A 26,270-nucleotide genomic window follows, 5' to 3' on the forward strand; every position below is an offset into this window, starting at 1 on the left:
TTATTGATCTTTCCCTAGCTTTTATAACGTAAAGTGATAGCAAAGCGACAGTGAATATTTTCCCGAGTCATGTATGTAACACCTGAAGCAAAAATGATAACATTAGTTGTAGAGGTAATGTGTGATGAATGATATTTTCAGCATTTGGAAAGTGAATCTTAAAGCTTTTTCCTTAAAGGAGTCATGAAAACAAACAATGAATTTTTTGAGGTGTCCTATATACAGTAATAGCATGAATTTTAGTATAATTTGAAACACATACTCTTTGAATGTAGGTATCTTGAGATGATTTCGGGGCTTAATGTCCCCGGGGCCCGGTCCTTGACCAGGCCTCCTTTTTGTTACACACACCCAGGAAGCAGCCCGTAGCAGCTGTCTTAACTCCCAGGTACCTATTTACTGTTAGGTAACAGGGGCATCAGGGTGAAAGAAACATTTTTCCCATTTGTCTCCGCCTCCACCGGGGATCGAACCCGGAACCTCAGGACTACGAATCCGAAGCGCTGTCCACCCAGCTGTCAGACGCAGGTATTGCTTTTTCCTATCTATAAAAGTTGGACTTTAGCATTTATCTAATGGTGATATATGCATGAAGAATAAAATTGTATTACACCAAAGAATAACATATAATTGTGTTGGATTTTTTGAATGGTAAGATAGGAATTGGCCCTGAGAATAATATAATCAACAATAATAGTGTCCAAGCTATAAATGGTAATGGATATAGTTTGATATATTGGTTCAGTGAAAGAAAATTGTGTATTACTATTACATGTCTCATGCATAAGAATATGCTTGAAACATAGTACATGGTAGAAGGTGAATGTTGAAAAGATAAAGGCTGAATATTAAGTCGGTATGGGTGTAACACGCAAGCAGAAAGAGGAATATCTGAAGATTTGTCTGTTGATATAATTGATATCTCGAGTAACAGACTTTAGATCAGTGATGTATAGGGTGAAGGCTGCCAAACACGGCTTGTTTGCCTATCCGGTAAATTGCTCCTGTCTCACTCAAGTGATAGACCGGCGATCCTCCTGTCACCTGTGGACGATTTAATGTGCCTCATAATATTCAAAGTTCCTAAATATACTATGTCATTCAACATGAGACCTCTGGCAATCATATACCATATTGGAAAAAATCGTGGAGGCCTTTGTTACCTTCCTGGGCATTGTTAACAAAATTGGTAATATGTCAGGAGCGTCACCATCTATTTACTGACAACTATGCTTGGTACAATTGTCACCATGTTACAAATTAAAAGGACTTTTATGGACCAAGAAGTTGTTTGTGTGATTAGGGAAAATCTATTACAAGTAGTTTACTTGAAAATTGAATATCAGAATTTGACATTTTCAACATACCCTCGCCTTACTACAGCCACACTTAAACAATTAGAAAATTAGTTTCCCGTCATAAGTAAATGTGTCTTGATTTAAAAAAAGGAGAGAATTTTTTATGTACAGGAAAATAACCTAAAAATGGGTGTGCAGGGTACTGTAATTACCGAAGTGTGGTTACAGGATGAGAGCTACGCTTGTGGTATCCCATCTTCCCAGTACTCTTTGTCGTATAATGCTTTGAAACTACTACTAACTACCGTATTGTGTTGAGATTACTAGGTTGGTGTGTGGTGTTGAACTAATGAGTCAATGAAAGTATGTTGTTGGACTGAGGAAGTGAGGAACTCTTGATAACAATAAAGATTCTATAGATATAAAGTAACAGCCAATAACATAGAAATAAGTATGATGAGAGTTAAAGGTAGCTGAAAAGATTAGATAAGCAAGACAATAAGGATAATAGTATGGAAAATTAAGTAAAAATGAACTAATCAGGATTCTGTAAGGGGGAGGGGAATACCTTACAATTAAATTACAATACTGTAATTTATAGTCGGGGAATATACAGCACACAAATAGTATTATGCAGACATTACATATACAGTATGTAAAATAACAGATAAAGTATTACTCAGTGGTACCGTTCTCTGAGCTAGTTTTAGTTTAGTTCATTTATTATGCACCCCATACCCATCTTGTGGGCGGTAGTGGAAAGGGTTACAGAGGCACATAAGGGGCTCAGGGACTGAACCCCACAATTCATTGAGCTAAACAAGTTACAATCTCTGAGCTAAAGATCACGATAGTCAGAACGGCGCATTACCACGCAACCAATAACACACTTGACCAGAATGAGGTATGCTACTCTAATAATAATATTTTATTTAGGAAAAGTACATACATAGATGCAGAGTTACAAACATTTTGATTATTTATAGGCAGAGCTAGTACATACAAATACTGTACCTAAAGCCACTACTTCACACTAAAACAATCTTCCCCAACACAATTTACACAAGAAATTAACATTACCATCAATAAAAGTAACACATTTAATAAAAGTGACATTTAATAAAATTCGTAAAACATAAAAATGATACAAGTAAAAGCTAGACATTCCAATTCTCTGAGAATAAATTTCAGACTTCTACGAGCTCATATCCCTCAGTCCGTGACTGCTGGCTGGGGTCTGAGGTTACAGGTAACCTAGCATTTCCTCCTGTGATAGACGCTGGGAAGTGGCTTTGGTTAGATTGCATATTGGCCATACACGCTTAACTCTTGGATATTTAATAGAGTGCCGCCTTGTTCCTTGCTGTCTAAACTAGTTTGGCCCACTCGCAGTTGTGAATCTCCTTGTGGAATGTCCCGATTTTCAGGTGGATCGTATGTCTCTTTCCATTGTTTTTAGATTCACCTACTCTGACAACAAAACGTTCCAAGTAGCACGCGGGCTATGGTGAGCCCGAAGTGCTCACCATAGCCTGTGCTCACCTGGCTATGCTCATAGCTCCTGTGCTCACCTGGCACAGGAGCGGGGCAAGTAGCACGGGCTATGGTGAGCCCGTAGTGGACTTACCTGGCACAGGAGCGGGGCAAGTAGCACGGGCTATGGTGAGCCCGTAGTGGACTTACCTGGCACAGGAGCGGGGCAAGTAGCACGGGCTATGGTGAGCCCGTAGTGGGCTTACCTGGCACAGGAGCGGGGCAAGTAGCACAGGCTATGGTGAGCCCGTAGTGGACTTACCTGGCACAGGAGCGGGGCAAGTAGCACGGGCTATGGTGAGCCCGTAGTGGACTTACCCGGCACAGGAGCGGGGCAAGTAGCACGGGCTATGGTGAGCCCGTAGTGGACTTACCTGGCACAGGAGCGGGGCAAGTAGCACGGGCTATGGTGAGCCCGTAGTGGACTTACCCGGCACAGGAGCGGGGCAAGTAGCACGGGCTATGGTGAGCCCGTAGTGGACTTACCGGGCACAGGAGCGGGGCAAGTAGCACGGGCTATGGTGAGCCCGTAGTGGACTTACCTGGCACAGGAGCGGGGCAAGTAGCACGGGCTATGGTGAGCCCGTAGTGGACTTACCTGGCACAGGAGCGGGGCAAGTAGCACGGGCTATGGTGAGCCCGTAGTGGACTTACCCGGCACAGGAGCGGGGCTGTAACAGTCTCTTTTTTTCCCTTGACAAAATCCGTACCTTTGATAGGGTCCGTTTAATTACCCAAAGCTTCCTAGCATTACGTAAGTAATGTTGAACTATATGATATATTTACTCACTGATGTTGGTGTTGAATGTAGAACATGACAGAACATATTTACTCTGAAATAATCTCTTTTTATAACGAAATTAAGTACATTACCCAAAGCCACAACATTGTCGTTTGGAGCGTCGACTTTTTGTGACGTCACCTGCCATTTAGTTTCGTCTAATTTCGTTATGAAATTATATTATTTCAGATTAAAAATATGTTTTTTTCATTACACACAGAAATCACAATAGCGTGATGCATCAAATGAACAAATCCATAAGGGCCGTGACGAGGGTTCGAACCTACGTCCGAGAGGATCCCAGACGCTGCCTTAATCGACTGAGCTACGACATGGTAAAAAGAATTGAAACCGGGAAAGCATACTGATTTACTGACTGATAGATAGCTCGAGTGCATGGGGGAATTGCGTAAAACCCTGGTTTGTGTCTCTGAGAGACTGCAGGATTCGTCGGTAAATTAGGATGATTTCCTGGTTGCAGTTCTTTTACAAATTCAATTCAAAATCTGTTATCAAACTCTTCAGCTGAGTGCACCCACCAATTTGCTCTTCAAGTGGAGAGTGCTAATTGGCAAACTCGTTAGCTGAGGATTCCGATTGGCATGCTCTTTAGTGGAGGGCGCAGACGTTTCCAGTCTGCTCTCTGGAAATGGATGGGTGACCACTCTCTGGAAATGGATGGGTGACCACTCTCTCTGGAAATGGATGGGTGACCACTCTCTCTGGAAATGGATGGGTGACCACTCTCTCTGGAAATGGATGGGTGACCACTCTCTCTGGAAATGGATGGGTGACTCTTTCTCTGGAAATAGATGGGTGACCACTCTTTCTCTGGAAATGGATGGGGACCACTCTCTCTCTGGAAATGGATGGGAACCACTCTCTCTCTGGAAATGGATGGGAACCACGCTCTCTCTGGAAATGGATGGGTGACTCTTTCTCTGGAAATGGATGGGTGACCACTCTTTCTCTGGAAATGGATGGTAACCACTCTCTCTCTGGAAATGGATGGGTGACTCTTTCTCTGGAAATGGATGGGTGACTCTTTCTCTGGAAATGGATGGGTGACTCTTTCTCTGGAAATGGATGGGTGACCACTCTTTCTCTGGAAATGGATGGGAACCACGCTCTCTCTGGAAATGGATGGGTGACTCTTTCTCTGGAAATGGATGGGTGACCACTCTTTCTCTGGAAATGGATGGGAACCACGCTCTCTCTGGAAATGGATGGGTGACTTTCTCTGGAAATGGATGGGTGACCACTCTTTCTCTGGAAATGGATGGGGACCACTCTCTCTCTGGAAATGGATGGGAACCACTCTCTCTCTGGAAATGGATGGGAACCACGCTCTCTCTGGAAATGGATGGGAACCACGCTCTCTCTGGAAATGGATGGGAACCACTCTCTCTCTGGAAATGGATGGGGAACCACTCTCTCTCTGGAAATGGATGGGTGACCACTCTGGAAATGTATGGAGATCCTCTTTAGCTTTGCCTTCAACCAGAGTGACCCAGTGTGGTCATGGACCATATGATGGCGCGTCTCTCCATTGGCCCATTGTTCCGCACGGTATATATACGCGGATGGTTAATATAGCCTGAATAACACTTATTGAATGATGTCTGTTTAGCTTTCGCAGCACCAGGCAAGCTAGTATATACAGTCTGTTTGGTTTCTAATTGTTAGTTATGTATGGACAATTTATTTGAAATACATTCTACAAGTGGTCACAAGAGGGTGAACAAAGAAGCCATACATATATGTATATATGCATACCAATGTGTACTTTTGTAAGTAATTATTTTATTTATTAGTTTAAAATGACCTTATATAATTGTTGCGGGCCATATATATATATATATATATGTATATATACTGTATATATGTAAGGGGCTGAGTGTGTCGCGAGGCATCACATCAGACTGAAGGACCTCTACAGTTGCCATACATTACCTTGGGTATACATATATTTCATTGATAAATTAATTGTATCATGATATATGTTGTTACAGAACTGAAGTAGATTTTAATATACAGCATTACATTTTTATTGACATCTTTGATTTGGTATAATTGTTATAATAAATATATAGCCTAATATACATATATATTTACAAATTTAATTGCAATGCCTGAACGAGTATATCCGAGACGTATATCATTAATACCGGTTTTCATTGGGGACACTGAGTATATAAGGTCCTTGTAAGGAAGTAAATAATGTAGACATATAACACCTTGGAAGGTACGAGCTGAAGTAATTATTGTAAGATCTGGCGAATAGTGGCATCTCTCACAGCGCACAGGACTCTTGGGTCCTGGGAAAAATGCCAAGAATTACTCTACTCTTACATTTTTCTGGCATAAAACGCTCGAGATCACATATCTCCTATATTAGATTTATATAAAATATTTGCTAATTTATTTTTGTGGGTTTAATGTAAGGGGAGGAGTTATATTTAAGGTTGTTGAGAGTGAGGTAGGGGTGGGTGTAGATGTGGCAGCGTGGCAGGGTGGAGGGGCCTGGCGGGTATCTGTAGAGTCGGCACCATAACACACAGATGTCGACGGCTGGAGTTTGATTCCTACTTCATCACCCTATTTTGGCCCCCGGTAAGTCCATCAGCGCCTTGTTGAATGCCCCACACGGTAGAATTCCCTCTCGTATTTATTTTCCGAGAGTATTCAGGTGCTGTAGCAGGTTATTTCGCCATTGGTGGCGCAAAAGAGGCAAAGGTTGGTGGTTTTGGCTGCGGGCCAATGGCCGTCAAGCGTCGAGAGAGAGGATGGTGGCGGGCAACTTTTTCTCGTGTTGATCTTGGCCCATTGTTGGGGCCCCGGAGGAGAGGTGGGCCCTCGTGGCCCAGCCTCGCCCCGCCACGGCCTCCACCATTATTTCCATAAGGAATTTAGCGCGTGTTAATTATCCGCGGGGGGTTACTGGGACAGGTAATGGGGAGGGGGGGGGGGGGTTGGGGGTTAAGGGGGGAGGATCACCCCCTATGTTCCCCCTCCCCCCCCCCAAAAAAAAAAAATATCCCGCCCGCCCCCCCTCCATTTCACCCCCTAAGTCAATCACCCCTCCCTTTACCTACAACCCTTGGCACTCGGCCCCCCTCATATATATATATATATATATATCTCGCTTCATGCAGGTCGTCGTTCAATTCCCGACCGTCCACAAGTGGTTGGGCACCATTCCTTCCCCCCGTCCCATCCCAAATCCTTATCCTGACCCCTTCCCAGTGCTATATAGTCGTAATGGCTTGGTACTTTCTCCTGATGATTCCCTTTCCCTTAGCAGCTTATGTTCTTGCCTCTACTGTCTCTGTGTTGGTGCGGGGTCTTTAAGTGGGTAGAATATAATCATGTATTAACTGGTTGTTGATTGCTGGTCTTGACTTTTTGATGCGTAGCGCCTCGCTGATGTCGAGTCTTCTGTTGTTATCTTGAGGTTATCTTGAGATGATTTCGGGGCTTTTTTTTTAGTGTCCCCGCGGCCCGGTCCTAGACCAGGCCTCCACCCCCAGGAAGCAGCCCGTGACAGCTGACTTACACCCAGGTACCTATTTACTGCTAGGTAACAGGGGCATTCAGAGTGAAAGAAACTTTGCCCATTTGTTTCTGCCTCGTGCGGGAATCGAACCCGCGCCACAGAATTACGAATCCTGCATTGTTATATCTGTCGATTATTTCAGTGTTGCTTGTTAACAAGAGGATATATATCATCAGCAGCATATGCCAGGTTGGCTAACATAAGAACGGCCTTTAGAAACTTGTGAGGAATCATTCAGAACCTTGCATATCACATACGTCAGGTCAATCCTGAAGTATGCAGCTCCAGCATGGAGTCTGTATCTTGTCTAGCTCAATACTAAATTGGAGAAAGGTCAGAGGTATGCCACCAGACTAGTACCCAAGCTGAGGGGTATGAGCTATGAGGAGAGACTACTGGAACTAAACCTCACGTCGCTAGAAGATAAAAGCGTTAGGGGGAGACATGATCACCACATACAAGATTCTCGAAGGAATTGATAGGGTAGATAAAGACAGTTTAACGCAAGGGGCACACGCACTAGGGGACACAGGCGGATTTGGTTGAGTACCCAAATGAGCTATAGAGACCTTAGAACAAACTTTTTTTTTAGTTTCATATTAGTTAACAAATGAAATGCATTAGGCAGTGATGTGGCGGAGGCAGACTCCATACACAGATTCTAAAGTAGCTATGATAAAACCCAGTAGGCTTGGGAATCTGTACCTCGGTTGATTGACAGTTAAGAGGCGGGGACTAGAGAGCCGGAGCTCAATCCCCGCAAGCGCAACTAGGTATTAGTGAGATCTCTCGCAAATAATTGCACGCACTCGCGCGCATTCCAGACATTTTTGTCCGCTGGAATCCTAGCAGATATTTAGAAAAAGGCAAACATATATCCAATCTATAAAAATGATAGCCAAGAAGACCCTCTAAATTAAAGACCTGTATCACTAACAAGCGTGGTAGTCAAAACACTAGAAAAAATAGTTAAAACCAAATGGATAGAACACCTAGAGAGTAAAGACATAACAACAGACACTATGGTTTTCGGACAGAAAGATCCTCTGTAACAAATCTACAAAATCTTTATGATAGAGCCACAGAGATAAGAGGTGGTTGGGTTGACTGCATCAATCTAGATCTAAAAAAAGGCTTTTGACAGTTCCACACAAGAGGTTGTTTTGGAAGCTGGAACATGCTGAAGGGGTGACAGGCAGACTTCTGATATGGATGAAAGATTTTCTGACACAGGCAAGGGCGGTAATGAGAGACAATGTATCTGACTGGAGGAATGTTACTAGCAGAGTCCCGTGGTGTTCAGTTCTTGCACCAGTAATGTTCATCGTCTACATAAACCATCTACCAGAAGGAATACAGAATTATGTGAACATGTTTGCAGATGATGCTAAGATACTGGGGAAGACAGGAGACGCAGACGATTGTAATGTCCTTCAAATGAATTTAGCTAAAATAAGTGCTTGGAGCGACATATGGCAAATGGAATTCAATGTGAATAAATGTCATGTTATGGAATGTGGAGCTGGAGAAAATAGATCACACTCAACTTGTAAATTATGTGGAAAGGAATTCAAGAACTTATAAAGAACAAGACCTTGGGGTGGTCTTGGATAGTAAGCTGTCGCCAGAGGAACACACAAAGAACATTGTGAGGGGAGCGTATGCGTTGCTTTCCATTTCCAGACTAGTTTTTAACTACATGGATGGTGAAGCGCTCACTCTTTTTAAGTAAATTTTAAATAAAAAAATACGTTAAAAAGAGTTAAAAATTATCAATAAATAGCCAGGAGATACGGTTGACATTGTTCAATAAGGAAGCCGCGGCTTCCTGCTCTCTGCGGCTCTCAATATTGTTGTTTAAGGTTCAGCTACTGGGAAAAATTTCCAAGTAGCACGGGCTATGGTGAGCCCGTAGTGGACTTACCTGGCACAGGAGCGGGGCTGTAACTTGGCTCTCAAACATCTGAGCTTTTATCAGTTGTGGAGATGATGAGTCACAATAACGTGACTGAAAAAACATTGCTCACGTGGTGAGGTGATACTGCTCACCTCTCCTCTTCCCACCACTCCTCCACACTACACAACAAACTTGAACGCCTGATTTCCAACAGTCCTTGGGCTAAATACTCTCTCTGACTGTGTTACCAACCTTTCATCTTTCCCCATTCTCTAAGCACCAGCAAGAACTTCTCTGACTTGGTCTCTCTTTTGCTGCTTCCCCTGGCCCGCGCTGTGGCATTGACCTCGTTAGTTCCTTTGATAAGTTTGTTAATTCCAACTCTAGTACTCTTTCGGACCTTTCTGCTTTTAGAGGGGCCCTTATCCCAGTTCTTAACAGTTTGTTTTCTAAAATCACCACCTTCCTCGTCGCTTCTAGGTTGCCCTTGCTTCCCGAAATCTATGAACTCTATTCTTAGCCTTCCTTCCGACAAAGACAATTCGGTAGTTATCCTTGACCCCGTGGACTACCTCCAGAATCAGATGTCTTGCTCTCTGACTCTTGCACATATGCTCTTCTGATTTCTAACCCTTGGTATCGTCTTAAAACTTTCTTCAACCGCAAACTGAGACAGCTCTCAGGTCTTTGTCCTCCTGACTTTGATCTTATTATTATACGTTTCCGTGTCATCTGCCCCTCTCTTCCGTCTATCTAAGCCTCATAAACCTGGTGTTCCTCTTCGTCCTATCATTTCTTCAAAGGGCTCTGTCGGCTATCGTCTTGCCTCCTGGCTCGCTAAAACTCTGATGCCTTCCTTACCTTGGCACTTTTTCTCCTGCCAACCTTCGTCACCCTGTGACGAAGGGAGCCGGTCGGCCGAGCGGACTTGTGATCCTGTGGTCCTGGGTTCGATCCCAGGCGCCGGCGAGAAACAATGGGCAGAGTTTCTTTCACCCTATGCCCCTGTTACCTAGCAGTAAAATAGGTAGCTGGGTGTTAGTCAGCTATCACGGGCTGCTTCCTGGGGGTGGAGGCCTGGTCGAGGACCGGGCCGCGGAGACACTAAAAAGCCCCGAAATCATCTCAAGATAACCCTCACGACATCATAGAAAGACTGCGCCTGCAGCCCTCCTGTAAGATGATTAGTCTTGATGTCGACTCTGTTTACTAATGTTCCCCTTGACGACGTTCTCTCTTTCCTTAGTCAGAAGGTAACTGAGGGCCTTCTTCCTCTACCGCTTCCCACTGACTTTTTCCTCGAATTCATCAAACTCTGTGGTTTCTCATTCAACGGTAAATTAACTCATTCTCTTTCAACGGTAAATACTTCTCTCAAACTTTCGATGTCGCTATGGGTTCCCCTCTCTTCCCTGTTCTTGCCAATCTCTACACGGAATACTTCGAAACTGTTCTTCTCCCTTCTATTGACTCTCGTCCCTCTCTCTGGCTTCGCTAGGTTGATGACATTTTTGCTTTATGGCCTCGTGACCTTAGTCTTTTCCAGCCTTGCCTCTCCTCTCTTAACAATCTGGCTCCTTCCATCCATTTCAAAGGTAAATGGTAATCTAATTCCCTCTTTCCTTTTCTTGACGTTCACAGCTCTTTGTCCGGGTTCTCTTTCTCTGTTTGCCGCAAACCCATGCATAGTGGCATGTACATTTACTATTTTTTCTTACCATCCTCCTTCGGTTAAGAAAAGTGTCCTTGTCTCTCTCTTCCTCCACGCTCTACGCATCAGCGACCTTCAGTTTCTTGATTCTGAAATTTCCTTTATCTACAAATCTTTCTCTCGCCTTGGTTACCCTTTACTTTTTATCAACTGTGCCTATTCTCAAGCTAAACGAAATTGCTTTCATCCTAAACCTGCTTCCAACACTATTAGCACTGTGCTCTGCCTTCCCTTCATATCTGAACTCAAAACTCTTACTAATACCTTTCGTCCTCTTGACATAAAGCTCGCCTTGCGACAAACTAACACTTCATAGCAATCTAGTTCACACTGCTCCTCCTGCTCTTAATGCTGCTGGTGTCTACTCTATTTCCTGTTCGTCTTATCCTCTCCAATACTTTGATAAAACTGAGCCATACACTAAATGACAGACTTAATGAACATAAAAGAAGTGTTAAGTCTACAGACACAAACAGTGCTCTCTCCTGTCATTTATTTATTTATTTTTATTTATTTATTTATTTATTTATGCATATACAAGAAGGTACATTGGGATTGTGAGGATACATAATATGGTAATTACAATCTTGTAAAGTCACTAGTACGTGCAGCCTTTCGGGCAGAAACGTGTTAGGGATTCGGGATCCCATGTTAGGGATTCTAATCATCCTATTGATTGGTCTTCCTCCAAACTAATCTTTCCTGCCTCAACTCTACACAGACGCCGTCTTGTCGAATCGGCTCTGATACACAACCTGCCCAACATGAACCGGAGACCTGGCTTTGATGCTGTTGACTCTTCCCTTTCACAGTATATTCTCAAGTGTTCTAAACTTTCTAACAAACGTGACCTAACATAAGCTACCCTTTCTTTTATCTTTCTTTTTCATTCTCTTGTTGGTGTATTATGAGGATAACATGAGCACAAGAGTGAATAAGGCAGCAGTGATACTAAAAGTCCCCATCTCGCAGGATGGTTAGTCATACAGGGCCATATGTTCAGTAGCCTGCACTGACAAATTTTGGGTGCATTATGAGGATATCCTCAAAAACACGAGAGTGACTAAAGTAACTGCTAAGCTCCAGGTACCTCATGCCAACGGGTCTGAATGGTCTAATAACTGGGCATTCGGTGATGCAGTGTGCAAGAAAATACATCTCGTGTATACAGTAATATATACTGTATGTAGTGAAGAAATCTATGGACTCGGCCAACCACCTTTCACTAGTTTTGTGGGGCTTACTATTGGGCCTTATTTCCCCCATCTTAATACGACCAGACATTCCATACATCAGACAATTGACCTTGGAAAGTTGGGCGAGACTAACCCCAAGCATCTGGTCTTCTACCTTGGACAAACACACACATTCTCTGTTATAGATAGGTATTTTAATTTCTTGAGACTTAACAGCTTTAATTTATATAGCTTGCTAATGGTAATACTTATAAATATTTGATTTTATCTGTATTCTTCTAGCTTATCTTTATTTTTTCTGTAGGTTGGAAACCAAAATTGTATGTCCATTCAGGGTGAGCATTTTGGTAGTGTAAACTTTCTTTATTGTATTATTAAAAATTAAGGAATTCTGGATATGGTAATTACTGTATTTAAAAAAGTTTTATTTAACTTTGGACTACAGATTTTTTTCTCTCTCTCTAGTGCCTGTCCTATGGACAGGATAAAATGATACTACAAATATGTCAGGAACTTCAAATATACTCCATAATATATTGAAACATGAAAGGTGTCTGTGGTATATATTACATGTATATGTGGTACTGTATATTATATATGTGGTGGTCTGTGTTGCTGTGGATGGCCTTGGTTGTAGGGTTGATGTGAAGCCATTGCTTGGTTACTGACTTTAATACTTATAATGGTACTTGACTAGCAGCGTTCAAACGTGGCGGGCGGCCTGCACTCTGTTGTTTACATACTGCTAGCGTATGAAACGCAGCACATACAAATGGATGGCACAGTTTGCTATGAACATGACATTATCTTCATACAAAATGGAAATGAGTAAACCATTCTATTTCCATGATTCTGCATACCTTTTATGAAAGTCTTTGGATTTTCTGGGAGGAGAAACTTGGTGGCTCACTGAAGCTATCTTGCCGAGATGGCTTCTCACTTCTGGGTCACATAAGTCACAGGAGTCGTGTTTGTCCTACCAGAGACCAGGCCAGAACCTGGCCCTCTCACAGAGGTGCAGAGGGCATGGAACTCTTATTGTCACCTTTACTAGGAAAGCGTCCAGAAAGTCTGTAAAGGTTTACAGACAGCTGCAAGGTTTACCTGTGGTTTATCTTTCAATGAATCCGAGGATCAAAGTCCCTGTGGCTTGGTCTCTTAACCAGGCTTTCAATACTACTACCATATGTGTAGTGTTGAAAAGTCTTGGGCCCTTTGATGTTCATCGAGTTCTCTCTCAACGTGCCTATTGCACCTCATTAGGTGCAATAGGCACGTTGGAGGAGAGAACTACAGGTTACAGGAGGAGACCTACGCTCTTGGTGTCCCATCTTCCCAGCACTCATTGTCATATAACACTTTGAAACTACTGATGGTTTTGGCCTCCAACACGACCTCACTTGACTTGTTCCAACTGTCTACCACTATTTGCAAAAGAAAATTTTCTAATGTTCTTGCGGCCTTTGTTTCCTTGGCTTGAGTCTGTGTCCTCTTGTTGTTGAAGTTCCAGGTCTCGGGAATTCTTCCTTGTCAATTTTATCGAATCCTGTTACTATTTTGTACATAGTACTATGTCTTTTTCTTCTTTCTTCTAGTTTTGGCATATTTAATGCCTCTAACCTCTCCTCGTAGCTCTTGTCCTTCAGTTCTGGGAGCCATTTAGTGGCATGTCTTTGCATCTTTTCCAGTTTGCTGATATGCTTCTTAAGATATGGGCACCATACAACCGCTGCATATTCCAGCTTTGGCCTAACAAAAATCGTGAACAAATTCTTTAGTATTTCACTGTCCATGTAATTAAAAAGCAATTCTGAAGTTAGAAAGTGTAGCATAGGCTCCTCACACAACGTTCTTTATGTGATCCTCAGGTGATAGTTTTCTGTCTAGAACCATCCCTATATCTCCTTTATCAGAAGTCATAAAAGATTTTTCACATAATTTATAGGTTGTGTGGGGTCTGTTTTCTCCTATTCCACATTCCATAACATGGCATTTATGCACATTAAATTCCATTTGTCAAGTGTGCTCCATATACTTATTTTGTCCAGGTCTTCTTGAAGGGCATTACAATCATCTAAGTTTCTTATCCTTCCTATTATCTTAGCATCATCAGCAAACATGTTCTTATAATTCTGTGTTCCATCTGGCAGATCATTTATGTTAACAATGAACATTACCAGTGCAAGAAATGACCCTGTGGTACTCCAACTGTGACATTTCTCCAGTCTGATACATTGCCTCTGATTACTGCCCACATTTTTCTATCAGTTAGAAAATTTTTCATGCATGTTAGCTTGCCTGTCACCCCTCCAATATGTTTCAGTTTTCAAAACAACCTTTTGTGCGGAATTGTGTCGAAAGCTTTTTTTAGGTCCAGATAAATGCAGTCAAACCAACCATCTCTTTTCTGTGAAATCTCTGTGGCTCGATCATAGAAACTGAGTAAATTTGATACACAGGATCTTTCAGATCGAAAACCATACTGTCTGTATGATATTACAGTATATCGTTTCACTCCAGGTGTTCCACCCCATTCATTTTTAATAATTTTTTCCAATATTTTAACTATTACACTTGTCAATGATACAGGTCTATAATTGAGAGGGGTCTTCCCTGCTGCCACTTTTGTAGATTGGAACTTTGTTAGCCTTTTTCCACACATCAGCTACAACTCCTGTACACAGAGATGCCTGAAAAATCAGTTGAAGTGGAATGCTGAGCTCAAGTGCACATTCTCTCAGAACCCATGGTGAAACTCTATCTGGACCAACTGCTTTGTTCTTATTTAGCTCCTTGAGTATTTTTTTCTTTTGTCTCTTGACACCTGTATTTGCTCTATGTTGTTCTCTGGAATTTTTATTGTCTGGTTTCCTGACATCTCATTTTGTACAAACACACTTTGGAATTTTTCGTTTAATGTTTCACACATTACCTTTTCATTTTCTGTGAATCTGTCTCCCATTTTCAACCTCTGAATATTATCCTTTACCTGCAGCTTGCTTTTAATGAATTTATAGATAAGGCCCGGATCTGATTTACATTTGTCTGTTACTGTATACCATTCTCAAAGTTCCTCTCTGCCTCTCTCCTTACTGTGGTATAGTTGTTTTTCGCATCTTTGTATCACTAGTATGTTTGGGGGCTTGGCCTCTTCCTATAATGATTCGATGCTTGTGTCTTTTGATCTCTAGTCCTCTCGCAAGTTCTATTGAACCAACCCTGTTTCCTAGGTCTGCATCTCTGTTTTGGTATGAATGTTTGTGTGCCTTTATCGCATACTAGTACTTTGCAAAATTTGGCATACATCTCATTTATTTCCTTGCCTAGAAACAAGTCTGTCCAATTATACCCATGAAAATTTTTCCAAGTTCCCCATAGCGTCCTTTCTTGAAATTGAGTTTATCAACTGTTTCAATGTCCCCATTCTCTACTAGATTATACAGTATCACAAAGCATATTTAATGTCCAACAGGACATGATCACTTTCCCAAGGGAGGAAAATACTGGATGTCAAATACCTCTTCTTTTCTGGTGAATATTAGATCCAGTGCTGACTGAACATCCCCTACCCTCATTCTTGTGGCCTGCATGACGCGTTGATACATGAATGTCTCCGAAATGAGGCATACAAATCTGCCTGTTCAAATGTCCTCCATTCTTGCCTCATAGGCCTCCCAGTCTATTGCCTTAAAGTTGAAGTCCCCTAGTACCAACAATCAGAATTTATCTATGTCTGCTCTTACCATAATCTCTCTCATGACCATTATGAGGCCCTCTCGTTCATCATCCAGTTCTTCTCTTTGTCCATGTGTTGCTTGCTGGTAGGCTGTAGGCATTTACAATTATCAGCTTATCATCCTGATTCCAGACCTGCAATGCCATTATGTCAACATCTCAAGGGGTTTCAATTAACACTCTTACCTTCAGGTGTTCTTTCACCAGCACAGCCACTCCTCCTCCCTTCCTAGTTTTCCCGTCACGTCTCCAAACTGAGTAGCCCCTTGGGAATACAACCTCATTTAAAAAGATTTTCTTTAAGTTTCAGCTCTTTTAATGAGACAATATCTGGGACCTTGAGCTGAATTACATCCTTCAACTCCAATATTTTTTATTTGACTCCATCTATATTGGTATATACTATTTTCAGGAACATGTTCCCCTTCCATTTGTTCTTTACACCCTCTTTCTGTAATGATTTTGTTGCTTTGTCTTTATGTACCTTTTCACTAACTTTCCAGTCCCTAACACTTTGTAGAAAAAAGAGTTCCTATCATCTTCATTTCTATTCCCATGTAGATGTTTTGCCTCAATGAGGATCATTCTCAGCTTACCTCTGTCCTCCTTTGAGAGGTCTTGTCTTATTGACCAAACTTTGCAATCCTCATCACATTGCAATTTTCTGGCATTTCTAAGCACTTCCAACATATGTTTCACACTATTAAACGTCACCCTCAAGGGCTGGTTCTTGTCTTTCTCATATTTACTTATCCTCCTAAAAATCATTGACATGTTCCTTTGTATTTAGGCCTTCTCCTAATCCTACTATTTTTTCTATGATTTTCATCTCTAATGCTACTCTGTCCACCCTAGATGAAATTTCATTCTCTAAACAGCCAAAAATTATTATGGATTCTATTTGCAGTGTTTTTTTTGTACAAGTTTACTGTTGGTTACTAGTTCTTTCCTAATTGCTTCCCTAAGTTCCGCTTCTCGTTTGTCATTTCTGGTTTTGACTTCCAAACACACTTCCTTAATCGTCTCATTCTCTTTTACAACTTGTGCATATGTCTCTCTTATTTCTTCTTAATACTTTTCTAGTTCTTTATTAACCTCCTCTATGTGAGTTGTCAATGATGTTTCCAGTTGCAGATCATTGCCTAACTCCATGTTAGCTTTCAGGGTCCCTTGGAGTTGTTTACCATATGAGTCTATTTTTGTGTTTATTTCTTCAAAGTTACCACTCTTTTTCTTTCTACGCCTCATTTTCTTTCGCTAGCTCCTTGATTTGTTCCACCCGATTTGTTATTTTGTCCGTTAATTCAGCAATAATCTTGCCTTTCTGAAGAATACTTTCCTTTTAGAGTGCAAAGCTCACTCCTGAGAGCTCTATTGTCCTTGTCCAATTTAAGCACTTTTTCTTCATACTTCTTTTGCATATCCTCAATTATCTCTAACCTGCCAAGAAAACCTCCTTTTCTTATATCTTGTGATGAGAATCCTTTGAAACGATCATCTGTTTGTATGTTTACATTCCCCGTGGTGGTAGTGGCCGTCTTTGTTATTGACAATACTGTAGTTAATTGAAGAAAACAAACTTTTAAAACTCAGCAATTTTCACTCACTTTCACTTCTTTATTGTATCATTTGCTTTTAAACTTCCCTCAACCTTTATGTAACCTGGGACACCACTGTAGCCCCTCAACCTGCTCCCAGTACTTAGGTAATTCGATATTCCTGGTGCTTGCTGCAGTGTGACTCCTGCCTCCTCCAGTGTGTGTGTGTGTAAAAAGATTTTTAGAATGTTCATTAAGCTTAATACAAGAATGGAGCATAGTTAGAGTTCTGGGCTGGACCTACGGACTGTGAGACCGCGGAGGAACGCTCCCACATCTGGACTAATGCGGCGCCTTCTAATTAGCTCCGACTAATTCTCCTTCTTGTGGTGTTATTTCTGTGTGCAGACTTGGAACTAATCCTTTAGATTTTTCCAAGTGTAAATTATTGTGTGTGTCTCCTGCCTGTGCTTTAGGGAATAAAGATTTAAACTTTTAAGGGTTTCCAGTAATTTAGAGGATGTCATTTGTTTTTGTCGACTCTTGCATCTGGCTGTAAGGTGGGGTTATCTTGAGATCTTGATGATTTCGGGGTTTTAGTGTCCCCGCGGCCCGGTCCTCGACCAGGCCTCCACCCCCAGGAAGCAGCCCGTGACAGCTGACTAACACCCAGGTACCTATTTTACTGCTAGGTAACAGGGGCATAGGGTGAAAGAAACTCTGCCCATTGTTTCTCGCCGGCGCCTGGGATCGAACCCAGGACCACAGGATCACAAGTCCAGTGTGCTGTCCGCTCGGCCGACCGGCTCCCTTCAGGTGCTTCAGGGGTACTTCAGGTTTTTCTCTGGAGGCAGAGGTTCGGCTCCTTCGGTCCTGGTAAGCAGTTTGTTCGTCTACAGCTTTTTTCAGGGAGAAGGAGATTTCATTAAATTCATACCAGAAAGAGGTTTCATTACACTCATTGTTTTTTTCCTAGCATCAAGTTAAGGAAAATATTTAATTTTGTTTGTTCAACTAGGTCAAAGGGGAAGAAGTCTCAAAAAACTATTGCCAAATAATTTGGAAACTACAGAAACCTGCTAATACACTAGTATTACCAGAAATTAATGCTTGATGATTCTCAAGGGGGGGACTCACCGAATATTGGGGGTGATCAGAACTATGAGTACGAAGTACTGTATGTTACAGGAATGATGTTTTGTAGTATTGAAAAAAATATGGTTATTATATAAACTATGAGGCAGAATAACCACGTTGAACAGAAAGTGCACTTTCAAGCACAAAATATGTATGCTCCTCATTAGAGACAATAAGATATTCTGCATTTTCTGAGATCAATGACTTAATCTTGTTGCATAAGCTGTAATACACAGTGGTACCTTGGTTTTCAAATTTAATCCGTTCCCAGAGACGACTCGTAAACAGAAAAAATTTGCCACCCGAAACGAATTTTCCCATAAGAAATAATGTAAATTGAATTAATCCAATCCACACTCCCAAAAATGTTAACTTCAAAATACATTTCATACATAATACACACAAATATTTTGTACTGTAGTATGTACAAGTTATAGCTTACCTTTATTGATGACTTGTTGGCGTATGGAAAATGGGGGGGAGGAGGAGAGGTGTTAGTGTTTGGAAGGGGAGTCCCCTTCCATTATAACATGAGGCACTGATGACATGTCTGGGGTACTCTCTCGCTTACGGTTTGGAGGCATACCACTAGGACCTGGTTATGGCTCGCTGCTCCTTTGTCTCACTAAAGAACCTTTCCATAGAGACTTGTTTTTCTTCTATGGTCATCCTCACATGTGTTTTCTTAGGTTGAACTTTACTACTGATTTTCTTGGGATCCATGGCATGGTATATAATAATTACTTTTATGTTTAGAAACCAAAAAAAGCTGAAAAACAATGAAATTATTTACAAAGAATTCATGTGCGATCGTCACTAGGTGGGAGGTAAACTGAAAGCGTGGTCACCCGTGCCACCAGGAACCACGCGCTTGGTCAACCCATACATGTATCAACAACCTTGCAGAGCGAGGCAAAGATTGTAAACCTATTCGAATTTTATGAAGAAATTGAGCTCGTAACCCGAAAAATTTGTAAAGAGGGACATTCGTCACCCGAGGTTCCACTGTACTGTACATTGTTCTTGATAAAACTGGAGATTTGATTCCTAATCACTTTCAAAAACTTTAATTATGTGTGATGTTAGTGCAACTGGTCTATAGTTTTTTTGCCAAGGCTTTGCTACGTCCCTTGTGTAGTGGAGCTAAATGTGCTGATTTTAGTGCTTCTGGAATCTCCCCTGTATCCAAGGTGTCCCTCCATATTATACCGAATGCTCGTGCTATGTTTGTCCGCTCAATTGCTGTCGTGTCACTAATAACTACAGTAGTGTCAAATTTTAGACCCAGTATTCATTACTGTATTGTTAATTGTATGTATAGTCGTGAACAAAAAGTTTAGGCCATGGAATCATCACCTGTAATTCTTGCATTAACACCTAAACACTGTAATGCCAACTCCCTTTTTATTACAGTATGTAAGTGGATTAGTGTAAATTAACCCATTGTTTACAGAACGTCTAGACTTCATATAAACCTGATTTATTCTCGGCTAATAACGTATTGAGGTACAGTACTGTACTTTGCCAAACCTGCAGTAAGTGTTGCTTATCTATGTTGATCCTTAAGACAAGACCCACTGATGACCATTTATTGGTCATTACACTAATTTCAAGACTCGCCTCTTGGGCTGATAAAGTACTAGCGTGGTTCATAAATGGGTACAGTGTGTAGGGTTGAACTTTGTTATGGTGCCGTTGTATTGATAGCACTGGCAGTAGTGGTCTAAAGTAGTTCTCATACTAGTTCGTGATAACTTGCAAGTGCAGTCAAATCGGCAAATGTTTGTTGAGTGATGGGCTGAGATTGTATTTGCATGTTTAGGTTAGGATCAATCCAGGAATTTATATGTACAGTACATAGTTATGGATCCATCTTGAATGTTTATGTAAGGATGTTCCTTAGCATATGAAGCTGTTTTGGGTATCCTTAATATATGAAGCTGTTTTGGGGATTTGCTGTTTCCTGGAGCTGCTTTACACCTTCAGGATAGCAGTGCTGTCAATTATTACCAGGTTTTGAGTTTGATAGTACAATATTAAGGTATGTTTTGGGACACAATTGTGTACAGGACGAGAGCCATGAATGTAGCTCTTGTCCTTTATCTACACTTATGTAATTACACTTTAAGAAATTACATGTATGATCATAAATCAAACACTGAATGTAATGAAATGTACTTTATGGTGGGCATTGCAATAGCTCGGAACCCACCTAAACTTAAAGACTGGTATAGCCAAGCCTTAGGAAATTGTGCCAGATCTTTGAGACCCATCTTGTCTATCAGGACCAGAATGAAGCTGTCTACAAGGCAACGATTAGCCTTGGGATCACAAATCTACCCAAGAAAAAGAATCCACCAGCAATATTTTGTGCTTTTAAGTGCCACCAGATGGCAGCTCTGTTCACTTTGGGTCTTGGGGTATTGAAGAAAAATAATAAGAAAGAGAATGGTGGAGCACCTGAAGAAGACAAATTTGATCAAGTTTTATACGACTTATAACAAGAGAAGATATAAGATTCCTCGTATATCAAAAAACATTTAATAAGGGCCGTCACAAGAAACTACTTTATAAGATGGAGATGCAATGTGGGATACTAGGAAAGCCTCTGAACTGGGTAAGAAAGAGAGAAGAGATAGTGAGACTGGAGAGATGTAGCCAGTAGTTCCCCTCAAGGTTAGAGCCTGGTCAATTCCTGCTCCAAATATATGTAAATGACCCGCCTGAGGGGGAGAGATTTTACATGTCGGTGTTTGCAGATGCCATAAAGCTAATGAGTATAGCAAGAACAGAGGTAAACTGTCGATTGCTGCAGGAAGATCTCGATGAGCTACAGGAGTGAGCAGATAAATGACTGCTAAGAGTTCAGTCCCAGCAAGTGTAAGGTAATGAAGAGGGGAATAGGAGACTGGAAGGAAATTACACCATAAGAAGAAGGCAACTACAGGAATCAAGGGGTGGAGAAAGGGGGACGGGATAAACTAGAAATGAATGAATGAATGAAATATAGGACAAGATACCATTCAGGTGAATGGGGAAGTGGGTATAGCTGAAGAATAGCCGGTGAAAGGAAATGTAGAAGTTGGAGAGACAGAGCCAGGGCTAAACCCAGAGACTAGGCATTAGACATAATACCAGCACATACATCATATAGGTAGCTGACAAAACATAAGAATGGCATTTACAAATCTATATAAATATTCTTTCAAGACAATTTATGGACCAATATTAAAATATGCAGCACCAACATGGAATCTGAATGTTGTGAAGAGGTATACAACCAATTTAGTGCGCTAAATAAAAAGTATAAGCTATAAGTATAATCTAAGCTATGATAATAACAGTAATGGGAAACTTATTATAACAATTCTTGAAGCTCTGAATTGATGTGGTTTACACAGGCACAGGCCACAAGTAAAATAGAGAGAATAGCTAAAGTGGACAGTGAAAATCTCCAGTTAAAATAAAAAAGGTAATGAGGACATGGGTGGAAATGTTGTACTCTGCTTGTATCCTCTGCAGGTAGTAAACATGAGCAATGCATTGAAAGAAGCTGTGGAAGCACATCTATCCACAGCTTTAAGAGCTGTGATTCTCACTTCCAGTCGGCACTGATTAGGCTAAGCATTCAGACCCCAACCATACCAAACCACAACTATTCAACATCAGGAAATCACCCTCACCCACCCCTTACACACCCACAGCTTACCCCCTGTCACACATAATCAAAGCTTACCCACCTCACACCCAAAGCTTACCTCCCTCACACACACACAGCTTACCCCCCCTCATACACCGACAGCCGCACTCACGCACTCACGCACTCACGCACTCACGCACTCACTCACTCACTCACTCACTCACTCACTCACTCACTCACTCACTCACTCACTCACTCACTCACTCACTCACTCACTCACGCACTCACGCACTCACGCACTCACGCACTCACTCACTCACTCACTCACTCACTCACTCACTCACTCACTCACTCACACTGTACACATGTTGATTGGCAGTTGAAAGGCGGGACCAAAGAGCCAGAGCTCAACCCCTGCTAACACTACTAGGCGAGTACACACATTCTCTCCTTCGGTATATCCATATTTTAATATGCACTTGTACATGGGGAAGGTGGGTTAAGCCTGACATAGAGAGTGGGTTACTTCATCAATCATCTGCATTCACATTCTGTTTAGATCTTTTATTATCTTCGGCCTCTGTTGTGACTTTATCTTTTGTTTGGTAACTTATATAAAATGACACATTCTCAAGACTATTGAATTTTAAACAGTAAATAACGAATGTGACACGAGACTGAATGAAAGGTGTTAAGAGTCTTATGAATCTCTTATAAGAAAAAAGATTATAATAATAACCTGGAGTTTGAACAGTACGTTAAGCTCCGTGTCCTCTGTCGGCATGTAAAGTTCAGAGATGTATTTGTATAACACTGATTCATCTGTGCAATGAAATATTGAGTGGACTTCGGCTTACATGGCACTCTTGTGTAAACTATTAATGGGCAGCATTAGAGGGGTATTTTGTTATTAGCATAAAGGGAACAATAATATTGGGAAGTCATTTATAAACTTCCTATTTAGTTACCTCCAAATTATTGGTGGGATAATGACTACGCACAAATGTTATTAAAACGATAAAAAAAATAATGACATATAACTCAAAATCAAATTAGTTTTTTGTCAGTGCATATCCAGTATGCATGCTAATTCTGAGTGTATAATTACAGGTGCCACGTAACCCGACAGTCATGGCGCGGTGAGGTGGATAATGAAGTGAGGGCAGGTTGTGTTGTGGCACACCATCATGGACCACTTGTCCCCTTCATCAGGGGTCAATTGGTACACCAGTTATAATGGTTTTGGGGAATTGCTGGCATGTTCCCAGCTTCCTCCTCTTGAATTGGGTGGGGTGGATGTTGGGAGACAGTTAACCCCCCAGGTGCATATGCAGTATGCAGTGTCACAGTTATCGGCTGGGGGTGTGCACTATGTACAGGATCATCGTAGTCTTCACAATTCGAATGTTGAAGAAACCCATGCTAATCAGGATGAATTGATACAGCACCTGGAATCTCATACCGATCGCCGTGTACGTCCAGCTTTAGGAGAGAAAATCGCTTGTAATGTGTGCAGTGCAACATTTGCATGTGGAGCAAATCTTAGAAATCACATGAGGATACATACTGGTGAAAGACCGTATATGTGTGAGGAATGTGGGGCTTCTTTCACTCAGCGTTCAAATTTGCGTAGTCATAAGCGAGTCCATACCGGTGAACGCCCATACATGTGTGGGATTTGTGGACAGACATTTGCTCGCTCATCACATCTTCCAGGACACATGCGAACTCACACAGGAGAAAAACCTTTTAATTGTCCTTGGTGTAATCGTTCTTTTGCTACTAATCAAATAATGAAAAATCACATGAGGACTCATACAGGGGAAAGACCTTTTGTGTGTGATGTTTGTTATGCTACATTTGCTCAGAGTTCATGCTTAGCTACTCATAAGAAAATTCACACTGGTGAACGCAATTTTAAGTGTGGGCAGTGTGGGAAAGCGTTTATATCTAGATCAGGGTTACAAACACATGAACGTGTTCACACAGGAGAAAAGCCTTATACATGTGAAAAATGTGATAAATCCTTCAAGACTTCATCGTATCTTTCTAAACATAAGCTGAAATACTGTGGTAACAATGGATACAAGAATAGAGTTCGGCAACCTGATGCAAAAAAGCCAGGTCGAAAGTCTGCAAATAATAGAAAGATGAGGAAATCACGAAAATCTGTAAAACCACATGGAAGGCCACAGAAGAGAGGTAAAGCAAAGAAATTATGGCATACTAAAAGGTGCAGGCATAGTGAATCTCAAGTCGAATATGAGGAAGAATTACCAGTTGGTGAGCACTTTGGTACAGCTACCCCTTGTGAAATAGAAGATGTGCAGGTAAAGCAAGAAAGACATGATTCGGAAGAAAGTTCCAAATTCAGAACTCTACGTAAAAGTGCAAGTGCACACAACACGCGACAATATAATGTCAAAGATAAAGATAGCCTTGCATTGTCTTGTCATGAGAGAGTGAGATTATCAGTTAATAACAGTGAACTGTGTAAGGATGGCTCAGCGGCTGATGAGAACCTTGAAAAAAATTGCTTTAGTCCCTCCGAATCTTATTCACAAATTTTACACATACATCAACAAGTTTCTGAAATTCATCAAGAAGTAGCAGAAGCCGACCTGAAAGAAAATTCAAATTCCGAGTTACATGAGAGTACAAAGTGTGGTGCAGAAATTGCAAATTTACTTTTCAGGGATATTCATCATGAGGTCACAGACGCTATCCCACAGGTCTCAACTATATTGACTTCCAAAGCTCATCAAGAAACATTTGTACCTAAAAATGGCTCAACTGCCTGGTATTTCAGAAGCTATATGTGATCATGTCTCATATTTGATGCTCAAATTATATATATATATATTTTCTTATATTTGTCTTTTTTTATTATATGCTGTACCAGTATGTAAATTGTATTTTGATAGTTCCAATTTAAGAAAGCATTTTACTTAATATTTTTGTATAGGCTTACAACACTTTCTAACATTAAAAAGTATTAAAAATGGATTACATGTCTATAGTCTAATTTACAATTAAATACTGTACTGTACATTAGTAGAAAAACTTAACTATTATGACAAAAATGGAAAACTGATGCGTGGAAAAATGAAAACAATTATCATACATAAGCCTAATCTATATGCCCTCTACTGTATTAGGCCTATGTTAAGCCAATTCCATTTTCTGGGACGAGCCTCCGAGCCTCACCCAGAAAGTGGCGTTTCATTACATTCAACACTGTTTTTTTTTATGTTTAATTTGTTTTTAATTTTCAATGTTTTTCTTTATTTTTGCTCATCAATTTTGATATCTTTTATGTTTTTAATTAATTGCAAAATAGACTATGAACATAGTCATTTTTAGTACTTACTGATGTTAGAACTTGTCGCAAAGTTAAAATGTACGTGCCTTTTAGTATTTAAAGTACAGGTATTATGGTTTTAGAAATTGTTTGGTGGGACCTTCAAAGAATAATGATAATTGCACCAATATAGTACAATGGTAAGAAAGCATAGCTGCAGCAATATTTTGAGGGCATTGTAGGGTCATTCCTGTTGAAGTGACAACAATGAATTATGTAAAATAATAATAATTTTGCTGAAATTAAGCACATGTATAGGAATATTAGAGAAATGCGTATAACCAGAGTTGGAATTTACTGTCACTTCCCGTGTTCAAGATAATTGTCTGGAGTTGGATCTAACCTCAGAAATAGTTTGAAATTAACAGTGCATAACTTTTTTTAACTTAACACTTTCGCTCGTTAACGACGCAGTATGGGGTCAAAAATTTAGTAGATGAACGTTCGGTAATGATGCAGTATGGCTTCAAAAATTGAAAAATTTGGTCAGCTTTCGGCTTGACTTTGTGAAAGTCATGCCGCGGTTTTGGACTTTATTTCCATATACTCCTGTAGGGAATTTTATTATGAACACATTGATACCAAAATGAAAGATCTAGGACAAGAATTGAGGTAACAAAGTTGAAAAGAGAATACACATTTAAGTGCTCTTGAGAGCTCACCGCTAATGCGCTGTCACTTTCTGCATTTGCTGCGGGTGGTATGCCACAATTTATATGCTTTATATGGATATACTCCTGTGGGGAATTCTATTGCGAACACATTGATACCAAAATGAAAGACCTAGGACGAGAATTGAGGTGACAAAGTTGAAAAAGAGTACAGTATATACATTTTATTGCTCTTGAGCGCTCACGGCTAACACGAATGTCACTTTCTCTGTTTGC

At 41.0% G+C, this 26,270-nt stretch overlaps 1 protein-coding gene across 1 annotated transcript; it reads left to right on the forward strand.

The window, feature by feature from the left end:
- The first annotated feature begins 6,090 nt into the window (after positions 1–6,090).
- On the forward strand, positions 6,091–25,931 carry LOC123746640 (uncharacterized). The gene is made up of 2 exons (XM_069316794.1): positions 6,091–6,225; positions 23,133–25,931. Exon 2 carries the CDS (start codon positions 23,210–23,212, stop codon positions 24,842–24,844), a length of 1,635 nt encoding a protein of 544 aa, XP_069172895.1. The 5' UTR covers positions 6,091–6,225; positions 23,133–23,209; the 3' UTR covers positions 24,845–25,931.
- The last annotated feature ends 339 nt before the right edge of the window (positions 25,932–26,270 follow it).

Source organism: Procambarus clarkii, chromosome 85 (genome assembly GCF_040958095.1).
Source record: "Procambarus clarkii isolate CNS0578487 chromosome 85, FALCON_Pclarkii_2.0, whole genome shotgun sequence".
In the NCBI taxonomy this organism is placed as follows: domain Eukaryota; kingdom Metazoa; phylum Arthropoda; class Malacostraca; order Decapoda; family Cambaridae; genus Procambarus; species Procambarus clarkii.

Coding starts and splice junctions, on each gene's coding strand:
- LOC123746640 (XM_069316794.1), top strand. CDS start 23,210: ATGGACCACTTGTCCCCTTCATCAGGGGTCAATTGGTACACCAGTTAT.